The following is a 19,353-nucleotide window of genomic DNA, read 5'->3' on the forward strand; positions in this document are numbered from 1 at the left end:
TAATGAGGTGGATGGATGAAGGGAATACAGGATGTCCGTTATGTAGAGCCCACATAAATCGTCTACAAAAGTATAAATATTTAACTATTTATTTTTTATAATAATGTTATTTAATTAGTTTGTGTGTTTTTAATAGTTAAACTCAAGAAAAATATCGAATGATCAAATTAATCAAAAACAATTTGTTATATATTAAATATATTTAAATGTTTGTACCTACATTTTAATGACAGTTAAATAAATAACAACAAACAACACATTATAATATTAGCGTTATATTGATATTATCTTTTTTAATTATTCATAAAAATTAAAATATTTATGCTTAATTTATTTTTATGTTTTACACAAGCCTTGGTTACTGATTAGTAGTTGTAATCTAGGTAATTATACTAAAAGAGTGAGGTAATTTGTTAATATTATGTGAGAGTAAGACATTTTTGTTTCTTATTTTGATACTTTTATTGTCAAGGAATTATTTTCAATAACTAATAACTATTAAATAAATAAATAATTATTATATTATTATTATTATTCAATAACTAAAAACTATTAAATAACTATTTACATTCCAATTGGAATTTAAGTAGTAGGTATTTGAATATTCACTGGACATATTTTACTAGTTTATAATAATATTTGTAGCCTTGTAACTACTTTTTTATCTGTAATAAAAAAAAATTCATAAAAAGCAATACTTTTGAAAAAAATTCAAAAATGTCTAAGACAACATAATGTTATTAATTATTACTTTTTACTTTTTAGTAGGTATAATTTTATATAAGTACCCCAGGGCCCAGGGACCAAGACACAATATGATAGGTACATCAAATTTATCATACCAAGACAGATGACAGACCTAACTATTTTTAAATAACTATTAAAAAAGCGGGTAAGTCGTGGATGTCGCTCTGCTGTACTGCAGGCACTTCATAACATTAGCCAGCAGGTACAACAAACACAAATACTATTTCATATACAATTTAAAATGACAACTTGTTTTATTAAAAAATAAAAAGCTAGAAATAAAATAATATTCATACTGGGAAAACTAATTAAATACAATGTATATTATATGATATTAAAATTACATTAAAATCAAATACAGACTTTTATGAAGAAAAAAAAGCGGGTAAGCGGATGTCGCTCTGCTCTACATTAGGTGGTGGGGTGGACCTCTGACTAGGGTAGGTTAGATTTGAATGTAATGATAGGTATCATTGTATACGAAAAACGATTCTGAACGGAGATGATTTGTCAGTCTAGGATATATTATAGATAATTAAAATTTTTCAAATCTTTGATTTAAAAAGGAAATTTTGTATAAATTTCTAGCTTAAAATAATTTGCGAATTTTCGTAATTATTACGTATTTAGGTAGTCAATATTTGAACTTCAAATGCTAATCAAAAAAATTGTGCCTACGTATTTTTATAATTTTTAATTACTATAAGAATAACTTATGAGGAACTTTGTATTCAATTTTCAAGTATTTTGATAGGGCCGAAAAAAATTTGATCAATCCTTCAAAAAAATTTTTCAGAAAAATTGAAAATTTCAGTTGTCTATTAATATCTCAAAAAAAGTCAAAATATTTTTAAAATTAAATCATGTAAAGGAAATGCCAATCTAAATAACTGATAAAATTTTCAAGTATCTACGACTTATAATTTTTGAAGTATAACAAATAATATTTAAATTCGATTGACTCGTTTGAGGATAAATCGTTATCATTACGCGATTTCATAAAAATTTAAAACTCAAACGCTCAAAACATTTTTCCTATAATGACGCTTCAAATTTTCTCTATAGCTATTTGAAGCAAAAGTTATGGAATATTTGCTGTTAAATTTTATAACCTTAGATATAAATACAAACAATATTATGAATTTTGAACTACAAAATAATTTGCAAATATTCATGGTTTTGACGAATTTCTGTCAATATTTGAAATTCAAATGCTAATAAAAATTTCATTTGAATTTCCGGTTGACATTTTTTTTGTGATAAAGATTGACAAATTTGTAAGGAATCTTGTATTAAATTTTCAAATCTTAGATTTAAAAAGACAATTTTTTATGAATTTCTAGCTTATAATAATTTGCGAATTTTAGTGATTTTTACGTATGTTGTCAAAATTAAAATTTAAATGCTTGTAAAAAAAAAAAAATGTGACTATACTTTTCTTTTATTTTTCAACTGCTATTGTAAAAATATTTTAGGAGCCTTGTATTAAATTTTCAAATCTTAGGTATAAAAGGAAAATTTTTTATGAATTTCTAGGATAAAATAATTTACGAATTTTCGTGATTTTTACGTATGTTGTCAAAATTAAAATTTAAATGCTTGTAAAAAAAAAAAATGTGACTATACATTTCTTGTATTTTTCAACTGCTATTGTAAAAATATTTTAGGAGCCTTGTATTAAATTTTCAAATCTTAGGTATAAAAAGAAAAACTTTTATGAATTTTGATCTAAGATAATTTAAACATTGCCGTAATTTTTATGTATTTAGTCAAAATTTGAACTGTAAATGCTTATAACAAAAATTTGTGACTATATATTTCTTTAATTTTTCAAATGCTGCTGTAAAAATATATTATGAGCCTTGTATTAAATTCTCAAATCTTAGAATTTAAAAAAAAAAAACTTTTATGAATTTCTATCTAAGATAATTTGAACATTGCCGTAATTTTTATGTATTTAGTCAAAATTTTAACTGTAAATTCTTATAAAAAGAATTTGAGACTATATATTTCTTTTATTTTTCAAATGCTATTGTAAAACTATTTTAGGAGCCTTGTATTAAATTTTCAAATCTTAGGTATAAAAGGAAAATGTTTTATGAATTTCTAGGGTAAAATAATTTACGAATTTTCGTGATTTTTACGTATGTTGTCAAAATTAAAATTTGAATACATGTAAAAAAAAAATTGTGGCTGTATATTTCTTTTATTTTTCAACTGCTATTGTAAAAATATAATAGGAGCCTTGTATTAAATTTTCAAATCTTTAAATTAAAAAGAAAAACTTTTATGAATTTCTATCTAAGATAATTTGAACATTGCCGTAATTTTAACGTGTTTAGTCAATATTTGAACTTCAAATGCTAATAAAAAAAAATTGTGCCTATGTATTTTTATAATTTTTTAATTATTATAAGAATATTTTATGAGGAACTTTGTATTCAATTTTCAAGTATTTTGATAGGGCCGAAAAGTTTTTATCGACACTTCAAAAAAAAATTTTCAGAAAAATTGAAAATTTCAGTTGTCAATAAATATCTCAAAAAAAGTCAAAATATTTTTAAAATTAAATCATGTAAAGATAATGCCAATCTAAATAACTGATAAAATTTTCACGTATCTACGACTTATACTTTTTGAATACTAAGAAATATTTAAAATCGTTTCAGGATAAATCGTTATCGGAACGCTATTTCGTAAAAATTTAAAATTCAAACGCATCTCAAATTTATCCTATAATGACGCTTCGAGATTTCTCTATAGCTACTTGAAGGAAAACTTATGGAAAACTTAGTGTTGTATTCTTAATCTTTAGTTATAAACACAAAAAATTTTATGATTTTTCAACTTCAAAATTACTTGCAAATTTTCGCGTTTTCGACATATTTCGTAAAAATTTGAACTATAAACGCTTATAAAAAAAAATTGTGACTAACGATTTTAATTTTTTTTTTAGCTACAATAAGAACAACTTATAAGGAACCTTGTATTAAATTTTTAAGTTTTTTTGGTCGTCCAACATTTTTTTACCGACACTTCAAAAAAATTTTTTTGAAAATTAAACTGTATATATATAACAATAACTAAAATTTCAAGTATTTACAGTGATTAGTTTTTGAATTGCAACCATATAAAAAAATCATTTTGGTGGTCATTTTTTTTTTGTTTGCCTCGATTTTTTTTGAAAACTGTTGGAAAATGTTTACTTTTGACCTCTATAATGCACCAAGGTTCTTCAATTTTACATCGGAAACCACCCCCAAAGTTTGAAATCGAAGCATTATTTCGACTAGTTATGCCGTACACAGACACAGACACAAAAAAAAAAAAACACACAGCATTGTAAAATCATTACATTCATCACTTCGTTCAGAATCTAAAAACAAATCTTGGATATATAATGAAAATATTAATAATAAAAAAGTGTATTGTATATACCTATTGTGTATTATATATTATAGTGTTAACAATTAATTATCTGGTGTTTTTTGTGTTTCTATGTTAACTAGTGGGTTAGAGTTGTAATGCATAAATGATTGCTGAGTATCGACTGAGGGACTTTGTTGAATACTTGGATAATTTGGCACCGGTTAAAAATATTGAGGATATTATTGAAGAGAAAACGACTGTCTGAAAGGAGGTCGAGGTTGTGCCTGATATCTAGTTGATGATTTAAGGGAAGCTGAAGTATCAAAATATGGTTGATTTGGGTGAATTGATAATGTATAATGACGATTTAAATTCCCGAGTTTGGCTTCATAGTACCAAGGAACATAGGTGTAAATAGTGTTTTAAATTTGGGGGGAGGGAGGCTCAAAATTGTTCATGCATAGTCGAATGTGATGTAAAATCATTAGGTTTTTTTAGGGGGGTTATTAGCTCTTCCGCAATTTGTTCCTACGCCTACTAAGTAGGTAGGTAGGTACTCGGTATAAGTGACTTGTACTCAACATTCAATAATATGTCTAATTTAAAGTTTTATTGTATTCCCTATTTAATTAGTACTATAATATATGTAGTACATAATATTATAAATAATATTAATTCAGTATTAGGTAAATTTAAAATTATTATTTTGTCCAAAACGCACAGTTATCCGTTTACACGTAGGTATAGGAGAAATGTGCAACTACTATGACTGCACAGTTTTTTTTCAGGCATCGCCTGAACTCACACAGTCCAAAATTTTGAACTGTACAGACGTACGATTTTCATTTACACATACATTTAGTTTGCGCAAACTTGAGTTCATGCAGTCCGTTTGCGCAGTTTAACTGAACGTGTAAAGTAAACCCGACTTTACAGAAACCCACTTGTAACCTACTGTACAACAGAGCGACATCCATGACTTACCCGCTTTTTTTTTTCATTGAAAATTATGCTAAAATATATAATTTACAACATGTAAAATAACTACTCAAATGGCGAGGTACAGTAAAGAATCCATCACTGATTCGTGTTAAAATATGTATAAAATATTAACGAATTTTTCCTTTTTTTTCTCGAATTCGTATAATATTATTTATAATTTCTTTGTACGATGTTTACTAACAAAGTATTGACAGTTGGTACTACCTATGTTGCATTCTTATAACACGACGCATTTTCTCTTCACCCTTCCATTCTCACCAAAGGGGGACAAATTATCAGCAAAACAACATAGTGGCGGGCAGTTGATAATTTCTGGTAACAAGGAATGATAATTTGTTAAAAACAAATTCGATTGGAGTGCCACAGTTTGCAACACTGATCACGCGTAATTCGTACTAATCTATGGCACCTGTTGTCTGTTGTATTCAGGCATTCAGCTCATTGTATTTCGTTCACGTCGGCTGCTGCACCTGCCGTTGTGCCCAACCATCTTACTTGCCCGTTTCTTTGTTTACTAAGGATTTGCAACTCTCTCAGAATCGAACACGTTAGAATTTTTGCTCAAGTATTATTATCTGTTTTATTTATTTATTGCCTATATTACTTACGTACTGTTTAGAATATAATTATAATTATTATCGTTTGTTATTTCAGTATATAGATAATAGTTTGCGTTTCTTTGTCAACAGAAACGCCTGAACTGTAACTGAAATTGCGTGTGTGACGAATGCACCATTGAACACGGTATTTTGTTGCTTTTTGTCGACAATCTTAACCATGACTGAAAAATATAAGTCACTGGTGATTGGTGGCGAGACCGCTAACAGACATGGAGATGTCGGACATCAGTCGGAGGTCCCTGACAACGTGATGTTTCTATTCACTTCGGAATCCGTGGGCGAAGGGCATCCGGGTAAGTTTGATTTAAAACTGTTTTTCGAATGAATAATGCAAATGTATTTTTCATGTCATATGGTTTATTTGAGGTGCATAGGTGTGTCTACAGCTTTTTATCTCATGTGTTTTAATATTTTGATAATTTTCAAAATTTTTATTTTTATGACTGATTAATAAATTTTTTTTATAAATTTCCTAATATGTGCATCAGAAATTTTTGAATGTGGATCCTCTTTTCGAATCATGATAATTTTATTATAGTGTATGCAATTAGATTACCCCACTACTAGTTCAATAAATGTGCCACGATGAGTGTTATGTCCTTATTACTATTTTATGTATTAGTTTAAATACATTTTTGTAAAATAAATTCGATGTAACTAATTTAGAATAAAAACTTTAACTCTCCCAACCTATACTTTTACAATTCTTATAAACGTGATATATTAAAACAAATATGTACTATTTATTTATTACAATCTGCTGTAATGAAATTGTTCATATGTGACTTAGTCAATTGTATCAGACCTATTGAATAGAAAAAACAATAAAAGTAAAAAAAAATTGCTTAACCTCTAGTGTTTATGCACCATAACTCATGTAGTAGGTATACAAATTTATTTTGTTTAATATATATGTATTTTTAAGTAAAGACTATTACTATTTATTACTCATTTTAATTCTCTCTATGAAATTCAGTATATTTTACCTATATAATATGTATAAATATGTAGTTTTAATATTTATAGATGAAGTATAAGCTTGATTTTACATAGTTTGTTCATAAATATATGTACCTTAAGAGGACTTCACATTTGCATGAGTTGTCTTCGTCTTACTAGTGCGTAAATAGCAAATTTTATGTTCAGCAGATCACTTTTACCTCCATTAATTTAAAATTTAGAGTGAATTGATCTCTTATGACAATTAAAGGTTATTTTATTATCTAGAAAATCTCATAGGAGTCTTGTTATATTTTAATTTTAAAACGAGTTACGAGTATTTTAAAATTGTAAATTGTTTGTATATCTTAAAATACTCATTACTTACTTTAAAATTAAAATATGATAAAAAGCCTATAAGATGCTCTAAATAATAATCTTGCCTTTAATTTTCGGAATAGTTCAGTTCACCCTAAATGTTAAACCAATGGAGCTAAATATGATCTGCTGATCGAAAAATGTATTATGTTACGTGCTTGTAAGACAGAGAAAATGCCTTGTATAGCATTTAAGATTTAATATTAAGTAAGCAATCAAGTTCACAAAAAGTTATAATTTGTAAAGCATAATTAAAATGTCTACCACGTCCAGTGTGATATGTGTCTAGACTCACCACCTATCTATAAAATAACTGGGTTTAATTCATTATTTCTTTTTTTATGTTATATATTCATATTATTATGTGCTCCTAATTTATGTGACTATTATGATAACTTGTGTACTTATAATAAAATCAATGATTTTTAACATAGCTTATCAAATTGAAATTTTGTGTACTTAATTTTCTTTTTAGACAAAATGTGTGATCAAATCAGTGATGCTATTTTGGACGCACATCTTAAACAAGATCCTGATGCTAAAGTTGCTTGTGGTGAGTTTTATTTTATATCAATGTTGGCATTCATTTGTAGTACCACTTTTTTTATGACTGTAGATTTTTCATATTTTACTATATGTATTAAATTAGTGTACTTTTTAAAAATGTAGCGTTATGCCATACTTTAACCAATTAACCCAAACTTAAAAAAAGTGGAACTTCTTTAATATGATAAAAATAATTTTAAGAACTAATTATATACTGACACAATTATGTAATATGTATCATAAAATATACAGGATACATATTTAATATTTGTATACTATTATACATATTAGAGATATGAAGTCTTAAGTGACATAATTATGATAAATAATACTTAAATCTTCTGAATTTTTTGAACTTAGATGACAATATATTGTTTTCTAAAAAAAAAACAAATGTGACCTTATGTATAAACATTAAAAAAAAAAAATTGTGAAATTATCCATTAAAAATAATAGAATACCAACAAACATTGGATAAAGTGAATTTTGCAATTAATAACTACATAATGTTATGTGATATGACAATTTTGAAAAAATTCATTGTTTCCAATTTATTTTTACTGTAAACATGATACATTTAGATGAGAATTAACTACCTATACTTTTCAATTCAGTTTGCTGTTGGTTTTTACACATAGATCAATACTTTGATTTTGTCAAAAATATAAAATTTACTTTTTGGAAAGGAACCTTTTAATTTCAGTTCAAAGTTTTGCTAGAGATTATTTATATTATAATTACTTTAATATATTAAGTGTTAGGAAACTTACATAACATATTTAACATTTATCATGACAACAGAAAAAAAGACCATAAGTATTATAATTTATTGATTTTAAAAGCATGCCGTTATGTTTTACCTAAATATATATATTTTGAGTTGTTTTATTTTATATAAATATAATGTTATAGAAACTGTAACCAAAACCGGAATGGTTATATTATGTGGAGAAATAACATCTAAAGCTAAAGTTGATTATCAAAGAGTGGTTCGTGACACAATACAGCACATAGGTTATGATGATTCATCAAAAGGTAAATGCAACTTATTATGATAAACACTTTTAATAGAATAATAATTATTGTTTTATTATGTAAGAGTTATTATTATTTATTATTTATAAAAAAAATTAAATTTTTAATTATATTTTTGAATCTAATAATATTATTACTTTGTTGTCTTATTACACAACCATTGGGTTAACAGGTTTTGATTATAAGACATGCTCTGTAATGCTTGCTATTGATCAACAATCTCCAAATATTGCTTCTGGTGTACATATCAATAAATCTGATGAAGAGGTTGGTGCTGGAGATCAGGTATATTGTTATTCAAATAGAAACTAAATCTTAAAACATTTAAAAGAAATTATTTAAGTTATGACTAGGGCTCGGATGTTTATGAAATTGCATATTTTTTCTATTTATCCAATTTAATGCTAACCGAGGTACAACTTTAATTCATGTTCAATTAAGTCAAATAATACTATTTTTATCTTGCATATTTTTGCATATTTAATGGTTTTATATTTTGTTGCATATTTTGAGATTTATAAAAATAAAAATTCATTTAAAAAAAAAAAACAATTTAAACTAACAAACTATACAATTAATTCCACGATTTGTATATCTATATAAGCTTAATAAATGTTAACTACAAATTACTGTGCATTGACGTAAAATATAAATGTTTCATTGTGTTTGTTCTCGACTACGGTACTTTATTAGGTACCTAACGTATATAGCATTGATAGAATTTTGTATACAGTAACAACTGGACAACGTATTAGTATGACTTAAATTGTCGTGTCAGTCGAAACGTGTATTATATGTTAATTTTAAAAATGTATTTTAAATTGTATTAGAACAAAATAATTAATGAAAATAAAATATTTATGTTTTATGAATAATAATATTTTTTTGTGTTTTTATTGGCTAAAAATGTATATTTTATAATTTTTGACACATATTTTGATTTCATATTTTGTAATTTCTAGTGCATGTATATTACAGTAGTTTTAAGTGCATAAACATTCAAACCTTAGTTATGAAATAATATTCTATAATCTATATACACTAAATTATACTAAACATTTTATAATTTTTTAGGCTTGCTGTTTTTAACTACCTATTGATAATTGATTAAATGTTTCAGCAAAGTTATAAGTAAACCAATTGCATATAAAGTTACAACCCTAGATTACAAACATTTATAATATTCATGAGAATCCATGCACATGGAATTTTGGAATATGTATTGAAATAATAGTTTGCTATCGATAAAGTTTATTGGCCAGCATTTATTAGGAATTAAAAAATAATCCATAATTGTTACATAAAATTAATTTTTTTATAAATGTTAGTTATACGAGCTGATTATCATTTACACCATATTTTAAAAGGTATGAATTTTGAACATACCTATATTACTGACATCATATTGTATACAGTTGGGAATTATATTTAATTTAAGTTTGCTTAATTCACAAATTCCCAACCTGGAGGTAATTAGTCCCCAAGGTGTCAAATAGGATTTTTAAGGCATGAAAACCTTTTTTTTTATTTAATATAACTTATCCCTATTGTAATGATTATTATAATCATGACATTATACCCTTTAAATAATTTATATAGAATACTTTTGATTATCCGTGGTCCTCTATAGAATAAACAGTGTATATGTTTACTAACAGAAAATTTAATGTTATTTTACATAAATACATCATTACAACTTCATGAATTAGTCTATTTGGGTTATGATAACTGATAACCCGATAACATATGTATGTTATATGTACACCTGGCACACATGCAGTTATATACACGTAACATATTTTTCTAGGATTTCTTAAAAACTATATTAACATATATAGCTAGTCAATCAATAAAAATAAAACAATTTAAAAATATTATTGGAGTATTATTAGGTAAAACTGACCTATCCGCTGTAAGAATTGTATGGCCATAAATATGAAATTGGGTGGGCAAAAAAGTTGAGATTTTTTAATAAACTGTTTATTGGCAGTAAACCTATTTAATAATCCATATATTTAAAATATTTTAGGACTAAATATTGAGTATTTAAACTGTGTAAATATCAGTATGAACAGTTTGACATTAATTCTATGCAGTTTATATCATGTTAGTAAAGTAGTAGTAGTAATCATATCTATTGCATACAATTTATTATTTAATAACTATTATTAAAATAAAGATTAAATTAATGATACATTTACCTTAAATATATATGACCATATGTCAAATTATGTGCGGTATAAAAATGTTTTGCTTGTTAATTTGTATAAAAAAAATATAAATAACTTAGTATACTACTTTTCTTAATGCTACTAAAAGAAGCTATATTTATTTATACTGATATTATGTTTATATTGCTGTATAGTGTTTATTATTATAGTTTAGGATTCTAATTTACCAATTATCAGCTTAACTATGACTTATATGAACTGAGAATATGGATATAAATTTCATATAAGTATTTACTATTTATAACACAATACATGGTCATTATTTTTTATTATTATTAAATATTATAATTTTAATACATGATTGAAACAATGACTTGAGAAACCTCTGTGCCTCATTACTTTTCTTGCCGAATCTTGAGTATCCGGGTTCATGATTAGTAGCTTTTATATTATTATTAAAAGAGATCATGGTTGTGTGGAGGGAATAGTAATGTAGTGGGCAGTGATGGTTTCCCTTTGCCTTATGCATCATAGTAGTAACTCTTATTTCTAAGAGGTGCTGTTCAAGCATAGATAAGTCTATGCTTAATACAAACAACACTGCTGCCCATTGTTTGGTCTATTTTGGTCGCTTTTTACGACTGGCATGGTCAACCATAAGTGTATTATAACCCCCAACCGCAGGGGTATGATTGAAACAACATAAGATAATTGAAATTCACACATCAAAACTGTAGGGCTTATAATACATTATTGAACCACAGAGACCCCGCAACTAATCCTATTGTCTTTCCTCTTGCACCGTCCGTCTTTGGTGCTGACATCTTAGCAATAGTTAATAATTACATATTCATATTTTAAATTTAGGTATCAATAGTTTTTTTCGAACAAAGTATAGTGAATTTAATTTTTTTTTTATAATTTGTCTTTACAAATGATAACATTGTTTTTAAACTGTAGGGTCTTATGTTTGGCTATGCTACTGACGAAACTGAAGAATGTATGCCTTTAACTGTTATACTGGCTCATAAGCTTAATGAGAAAATAGCTGAACTCCGAAGAAATGGAGCACTTTGGTGGGCACGCCCTGACACAAAAACACAGGTGAATAAATAATGATACAAAATTATTAGAAAAAATACTATTAGAAGTTAATTGAATTAATTTTTTTTGTTCAATTTAAGAAGTTTATGTGTTATATTATTATATTTCCTAACTGTGTTTACAGCAATATTTATTTTTGATGCCAATAAAAAAATAAACTTAAAATTTAGTTCTTTATATATATTTTTTTTTAACTTCATTTTAATTAAATCTAAATTTCTGACCTATACATTGGTTTTCAATCACCCTGATCTTAGGTAAGGTGTAGGTCTTATATACATAGCTCTTCAAAATTAAGGCAAATAGTTAATTTACTAACACTTAGTTTAAAATTATTTAATTAATAAAAAAAAAAATGGACCAATATTTACATTGTACAATGCACTGTACTCTACCGAAACAACTCAAAGTGGACCGAGTCTTCAACTCATCGCATGTAATTGTACACTTAAAGTTACTACATTCTCTCGGTAAATAGAGTATTACATAAAATACAAATTAATGTCAATGCATACTGTAAATATTGATTTTATACATGTTTATAATTGTTTGTCTCTGGTTTCATTTAATGATTTAAATTTAATACATTTTATATAAACATTTTTAAATTGTAAAAGTTATTCATGCACTTTTATATTTTTATGTAACTTATTCATCATTGTAACTTGTTCAATGTACTTAGGTAACTTGTGAATACTATTTAGTTGGTGGTGCTTGTGTTCCACAACGAGTTCACACAGTTGTAATATCTGTGCAACATTCTGAAGAAATTACTCTGGAAGACATTAGACAAGAAGTTATGTTGAAAGTTATCAAGACAGTAATACCAGCACAGTATCTCGATGACAAAACAGTTTATCATATCAATCCCTGTGGTCAATTTGTTATGGGCGGTCCTCAAGTATAAACATTATTTAACAATAACATATTTTTATTAGACATTTATCTGTAATAATAATGACTGTATGAATTTTATGAATTGGTTTTTAGTCTGATGCTGGCTTGACAGGTAGAAAGATTATTGTTGATACTTATGGAGGTTGGGGAGCTCATGGAGGTGGTGCGTTTTCAGGCAAAGACTTTACTAAAGTTGATCGTTCAGCTGCTTATGCAGCGCGTTGGGTTGCCAAATCTCTAGTTAAATCTGGACTTTGTAAACGTTGTCTTGTGCAAGTATGATGTTAAAATGTTACATAAAAACTATAAAAGTTTTTATTTATATTATTTTGGAAATAGGTATCTTATGCTATTGGAGTAGCAGAACCGATATCAATCACACTTTTTCATTATGGCACATCTACTAAAACTCAAAAAGAATTGTTGGACATTGTGCGTAATAATTTTGATTTAAAACCAGGAAAAATTGTAAAGTAAGTAAAAATACAAATTGAGAAATGTAAAAGTGAATTATAATTATAAATAACATATTTTGACTTGTAAAAGATTTTACTGATGATGTAGATGTTAAATTTAAAACAAATGTTAATTATTAGTATCAAATACCAATTAGTATAATCATGATATTTTGTTACTTAATTACAACTTAAAACTCAATTTTAAATGGTATTTTGGGACTTTAAAAATTTAAAGAATTTAGATAAATTGTTAATTGATCATTATTATCAATAATAACACAATCGTTACACTGTCAATATTGTTCCTACTGGTTTATTTTGTCATTTTTATTAGTATTTTACATTATATTATGCAATATTTTAACATTATTAGCACTTGCCTTATTGTTTTTTTTTTCTTTATCATTAATTACTCAGTAAATATAGAATATTGAAATCAATACCAAAATAATTATTTTTTAATAGCTTATAAAAAACATATGTTTAAATTTTTTTCAACAAAATACATTTAAATACAATAGATTCTCATCAAATCAATTTCAAGGGGAACAAAAAAAAGTTCTAAACATCAAGTTTCCTAGTTGTTTATATATTCGCTTGCTTTTTCAATTAAAATTGTTCTATTTGTTGGAATGTTTTTATTTTAGCACTAAGGAAAACATTTTTATAAACTTTTACCAATAGCAAACAAAGAGTCATCCTCATTTTAGATTCTGAGCGGAGCGATTCATTTTACCATGAAATGTGTTTTTATTTATTATTATTTTTTTTTTGTCTCATCACGTTTTCAGGCAGTAAAAGTGCTTCGATTTTTGACTTCAGTACCACATTCGATCAGAAACAAATCAGAAAGTGAATCTAATTGGTACCTTGGGGGGGGGGGGGGGGGTCAAAAGTAAAAAATTCTTAATATTTTTCTGAATAATTGGGATAAACAAACTAAAAATTAAGAGAAAAACGGTAAATTTTACGCACAATCAGTTTTCGACAAAATCGACTTTGGGTTTTGACGTAACTTTAAAACAAATGACCATAGATACATGACATTTTCACCGAATGTTTATATAAGTAAATTATATCCACAATAATTAATTTTCAAAAATTGTCGACTTCAGTTGATCTATTCATAGGTATTTGAAATTTTCGATCATTATTAGTTTTTTTTAAATTAATACCGATAAAAATTTAATTGTTTGGCAGAAATGCTTGAAAATGTATTACAAGGCTCTTCACATATTGTTACAATAGCAGTTGAAAAATAAAATAAATTCATAGTCAAGACTTTTTTTTATAAGCATTCAAAGTTTGAATTTTGACAAAATACGTAAAAATCACAAAAATTCACAAATTATTTTAAGCTAGAAATTCATAAGAAATTTTCTTTTTAAATCTAAGATTTGAAAATTTAATACAAGTTTGTCAATCTTTATCACAAATAAAAAGTCCACCGGAAATTCAAATTACATTTTTATTAGCATTTGAAATTTAAATTTTTACAACATTGGATTTTCACTTTTAGCGATTTTCTTATTTTGGTGTAACTCTAAAACAAATGACCGTAGATACTTGAAATTTTCACTGAATGTTTATATAAGTAAATTATATCCACAATAATTAATTTTCAAAAATTGTCGACTTCAGTTGATCTATTCATAGGTATTTGAAATTTTCGATCATTATTAGTTTTTTTTAAATTAATACCGATAAAAATTTAATTGTTTGGCAGAAATGCTTGAAAATGTATTACAAGGCTCTTCACATATTGTTACAATAGCAGTTGAAAAATAAAATAAATTCATAGTCAAGACTTTTTTTTATAAGCATTCAAAGTTTGAATTTTGACAAAATACGTAAAAATCACAAAAATTCACAAATTATTTTAAGCTAGAAATTCATAAGAAATTTTCTTTTTAAATCTAAGATTTGAAAATTTAATACAAGTTTGTCAATCTTTATCACAAATAAAAAGTCCACCGGAAATTCAAATTACATTTTTATTAGCATTTGAAATTTAAATTTTTACAACATTGGATTTTCACTTTTAGCGATTTTCTTATTTTGGTGTAACTCTAAAACAAATGACCGTAGATACTTGAAATTTTCACTGAATGTTTATATAGGAATTTGCTATATTTGATTCAATTTTCAAAATATTGCATTATTGCAAATATTTAGATTTGTTTTGAGCTGTTTACTGACATTTTAATTTTTCAACATTTAAATTTATTTTTTTTCTATAAACATCGTTAAAAATTTATTTGTGGGGTGGAAAAGCTTGGAAATGTAATACAAGGGTTCTAACATATTGTAACAATATAGGAGTTGAAAAATATTTAAAATACATAGGCATGATTTTTTTTTTCATAAGTATTTCAAGTTCAAATTTTGACTAAATACGGAAAAATTACGGCAATATTCAAATTATTTTAGATAGAAATTCATAAAAGTTTTTCTATTTAGATCTAAGATTTGAAAATTAAATACAAGGCTCCTAAAATATTTTTACAATAGCAGTTGAAAAATAAAAGAAATACAGTCACAATTTTTTTTACAAGCATTCAAATTTTAATTATGACAACATACATAAAAATCACGAAAATTCGCAAATTATTTTAAGCTAGAAAGTCATAAAAATGTTTCTTTTTAAATGTAAGATTAGTAAGATTTGAAAATTTTTAATAATCTATAATATATCCTAGACAGATAAACCGTCTCCACTCAGAATCGTTTTTCGTATACAATGATATAATATCATTGGATTCAAATTTAATTCCATCCATTACAGTAACCCACTTATAACTTACTGTGTAGCAGAGTGACATCCACGACTTACCTGCTTTTTTCATATAGAAATAATTAATAAATTCAAAATTATATCTTTCTGTTTCGAGAATGTATTTTGCGGAATATTGAATTCCTTGATGATTTCACATTTTCACTAACTATCTAACATTTTAACTGAACCATTTTCTGTTCTTATATATTATCTCTATAGTCAAGATTACGAAAAATAATTAATTTTATGTCATGTTATTAAGAGCTAAATGCTTTAAAGTGTAATAATAGTTTCAAGTGGCTTTAAATATAATTCAAGGTAACAAAAAGTTTTAGATGGAAACATTTTATATTATAAAATTTTACTGTATTAATAAAAATATTTTATCTATCTTAAATACAAATTATATTATTTTTTTTTTACTCTACATCAATTTCTATTATTTTACATGTTATAATTTTATATATTATGGCTTGGGTGGTCTGTCGTATTTCAATCATTGCCATATAATATGTTTATAAGTAGACATATTAATTGGCACTGTTAACTTAGGATATTAATAACTGCAGACCAGTGGGCGGTGATCTATCAAGAATTATTTATATAATCATGTTATTTAAAAAATATATATATTTGAATACATTTAAATTATTAATAGCCCCTGTTGATTGGATAATAAATAATAATGTATCATCAAATGGTTCTGAAAGTAATTATATTATTTACCGTTGTTCTAACTTCCCATATTTATAATAAACAAATAAACATCTATAATTTAATATTTTCTTAGTTGTTAAAATTGTTTTTATTTTATAGGGATTTGAATCTGCGAAACCCAATTTATCAACAAACGAGCTCTTATGGACATTTTGGTCGTGACATATTTCCATGGGAAAAACCAAAGATATTAGTTGAGTGATTAAAAACGGAGTCTTACCTTTTAATAAAAGGCTTAATTATTTTATTTTATCATTATTTTCTTTTATTAACAAGAATTTTCAGTGAAGAACAAATTTTTTTTAGTTTTAATAATTTAATCGATTTCCTTTTAAATAGTTCTTATATTTTTAAATTTTAAAAGCGTAATTTTTAAGTCTATGATATTAATCAGTAAAGAGAACAAAATATCTTTAGGGAAATCATAAAGCTTTTCTGGAACTGTGTTACATAGGCGCACATAGGGGGGTGCCTGGGGGTGCTTAGCACTCCCAGGTTTAAAATTAGCACCGCATAAACTATTTAAAATATTTATTACATAGTCATATCTTTTGAAATATTATTATATAAATCTGTTTATGTATATCAGGATATTTTGAAAATATCAACAGTTAGTTTATCAGCAGAAATGATGGTTTTAATCAGTGGCGTGCCCAGGAAATTTCAATGGGGAGGGATATATGTTATAAATTTTTTAGTAAAAGTAGGTACATTTAAATTAATCATGGTTATCCAAACACAAAAATTGCTTAACATAATATGTACATTCATGCATATTGAGTATCATTCTACAATTAGAATTAATTTAAATAGCCACACACTATACACTATTGTTTAAATAAAATGACAACATTAAACTAAAAACATTTATAACCTTTATTAAAATAATTAATATACAAAAGAAAAATAATTCTTAAAAAACAACTTAGTTATTCGTTATTCCAAACGAAAATTTATATTTATACTTTTAGTCTACGTGATAAGCATGATCCATCATTCTATCTTATATCTTACCACAAACATAATTAATTATTACTTAGAGGATTTATTACTCATGAACATGAATACATAATCACTCATCTATAATCAGCATAATCCGTATAGTGAATGTTTATAATAGCCAATGGGAAATAATTTATAAGCAATAACTTATTACTGATAATTTTAAAAGTAATATCCATATCCATATATAAATGTTTATATATGTCTATGGTAATATCTAATAAGTTGAAGTTAACAAAAAAAAGCCAATGGGGGGGATATAACACCTAACCTCCCCCCTTGGGCACGCCACTGGTTTTAATGAATAGTCTACCAGCCAGCTTTATATACAGGGTGATTCTTTTATCAAACAATACTTATATGTTTTTTGTGTGTAAATACCACCTAACATACACCTATAACACACAAACACCACCCAAAACCACCCAACTTTGGGAGGCTATATCTTGTAAACGGATTAACGAAAAATGAAAATTTAAACGTGAAAATTCATTGAAAAAATAGCCTTTTTAGTTTATGAAATTTTAAGTATAGGTTGTCATTTGAAAATCAAAAGTTGATAATGGTTAACCTGATAAATATAAGGGTGAATATATTTAAAAAAATATATAGTTCTAGAACAAGATGATTCTAAAATTTTGAAAAAAGTCAATAGTTTTTGAAATAATGAGTGTTGTTTGATAAAAGAATCACCCTGTATGAAGGCATGAAAAATCAATGTTATAAAAGTTCGTTTCCAAATGTCTGTAAGCTATTGGGAATAACAATTCCAATTTTTTTGTCAACGTGTGAACGCTCCTTCTCAGCTATGCGTAGATTGAAAAACTGGTTACGCACCAATATGGGCCAAGAAAGATAGACAGATTTAACAAGCTATCTACGCTTAGAATTGAGAGAGATCTTACCAATAAAATAGAGGGGGAAATTAAAATGCAAACATTTGCAATATCAAACAGAAAATTAAATTTTGTCTAACATTAATAATTAATGATTACATGTTATTATAACTTTTAATATAATTACAAAATATTTATTTTTATTTTTAATAAAATTTATAATTATTGCAATGTAATTATTATAGTATTAGGGTGGTGTAGTGGGGGGCTTCGCTCCCCACGGGTCTATGTACTATAAATTATTTCAGCGCCCCCTAAATTCACACCCTATGTGCGCCTATGACTGTGTTTAAGTTAAAATGTCCACACAATTTTTTTATTATCAGTAAACATAATATATTTTTAAATGTGTTTTATTATTTATCATCAGGGCTCGGAAGTTCTATCAAATGCATATTTTTATTGGTTGATCTTGGTCTTAGGACATTCAGAGTAAGATACAAAATTGTTTCAAACTTATCTAATGTCAAATACGAAATTTTATTTTGCTAATTTTGAGTTTTAAGTGCTATTTAAAAGCATATTTTATATAAAAAGAAAATAAACTAAATTGTATTGCCTAATGAATATTATGCTAACGAAAAAAAACAGTATATTTTAGTTACTATTGCCGATCGCACAGGTTATTCAGTTCGTTTCCAATAATTTAGTTATTTTTAAAATTTTATCAAATGTACTGCAGTTATCGAATTCGTT

At 25.8% G+C, this 19,353-nt stretch overlaps 1 protein-coding gene across 1 annotated transcript; it reads left to right on the forward strand.

Annotated features, from left to right (window-relative positions):
* Window positions 1-5,799: 5,799 nt before the first annotated feature.
* On the forward strand, window positions 5,800-16,969 carry LOC107169276 (S-adenosylmethionine synthase-like). Its single transcript, XM_089215890.1, has 9 exons — window positions 5,800-6,031; window positions 7,531-7,608; window positions 8,514-8,636; window positions 8,809-8,921; window positions 11,768-11,911; window positions 12,594-12,812; window positions 12,902-13,084; window positions 13,148-13,281; window positions 16,859-16,969. Exons 1-9 carry the CDS (start codon window positions 5,896-5,898, stop codon window positions 16,959-16,961), a joined length of 1,233 nt encoding a protein of 410 aa, XP_089072016.1. The 5' UTR covers window positions 5,800-5,895; the 3' UTR covers window positions 16,962-16,969.
* The last annotated feature ends 2,384 nt before the right edge of the window (window positions 16,970-19,353 follow it).

The sequence above is a fragment of the Diuraphis noxia genome, unplaced genomic scaffold (genome assembly GCF_037042655.1).
Source record: "Diuraphis noxia isolate RWA-SAM2 unplaced genomic scaffold, SU_Dnox_SAM2 contig0001, whole genome shotgun sequence".
Taxonomy (NCBI): Eukaryota; Metazoa; Arthropoda; class Insecta; order Hemiptera; family Aphididae; genus Diuraphis; species Diuraphis noxia.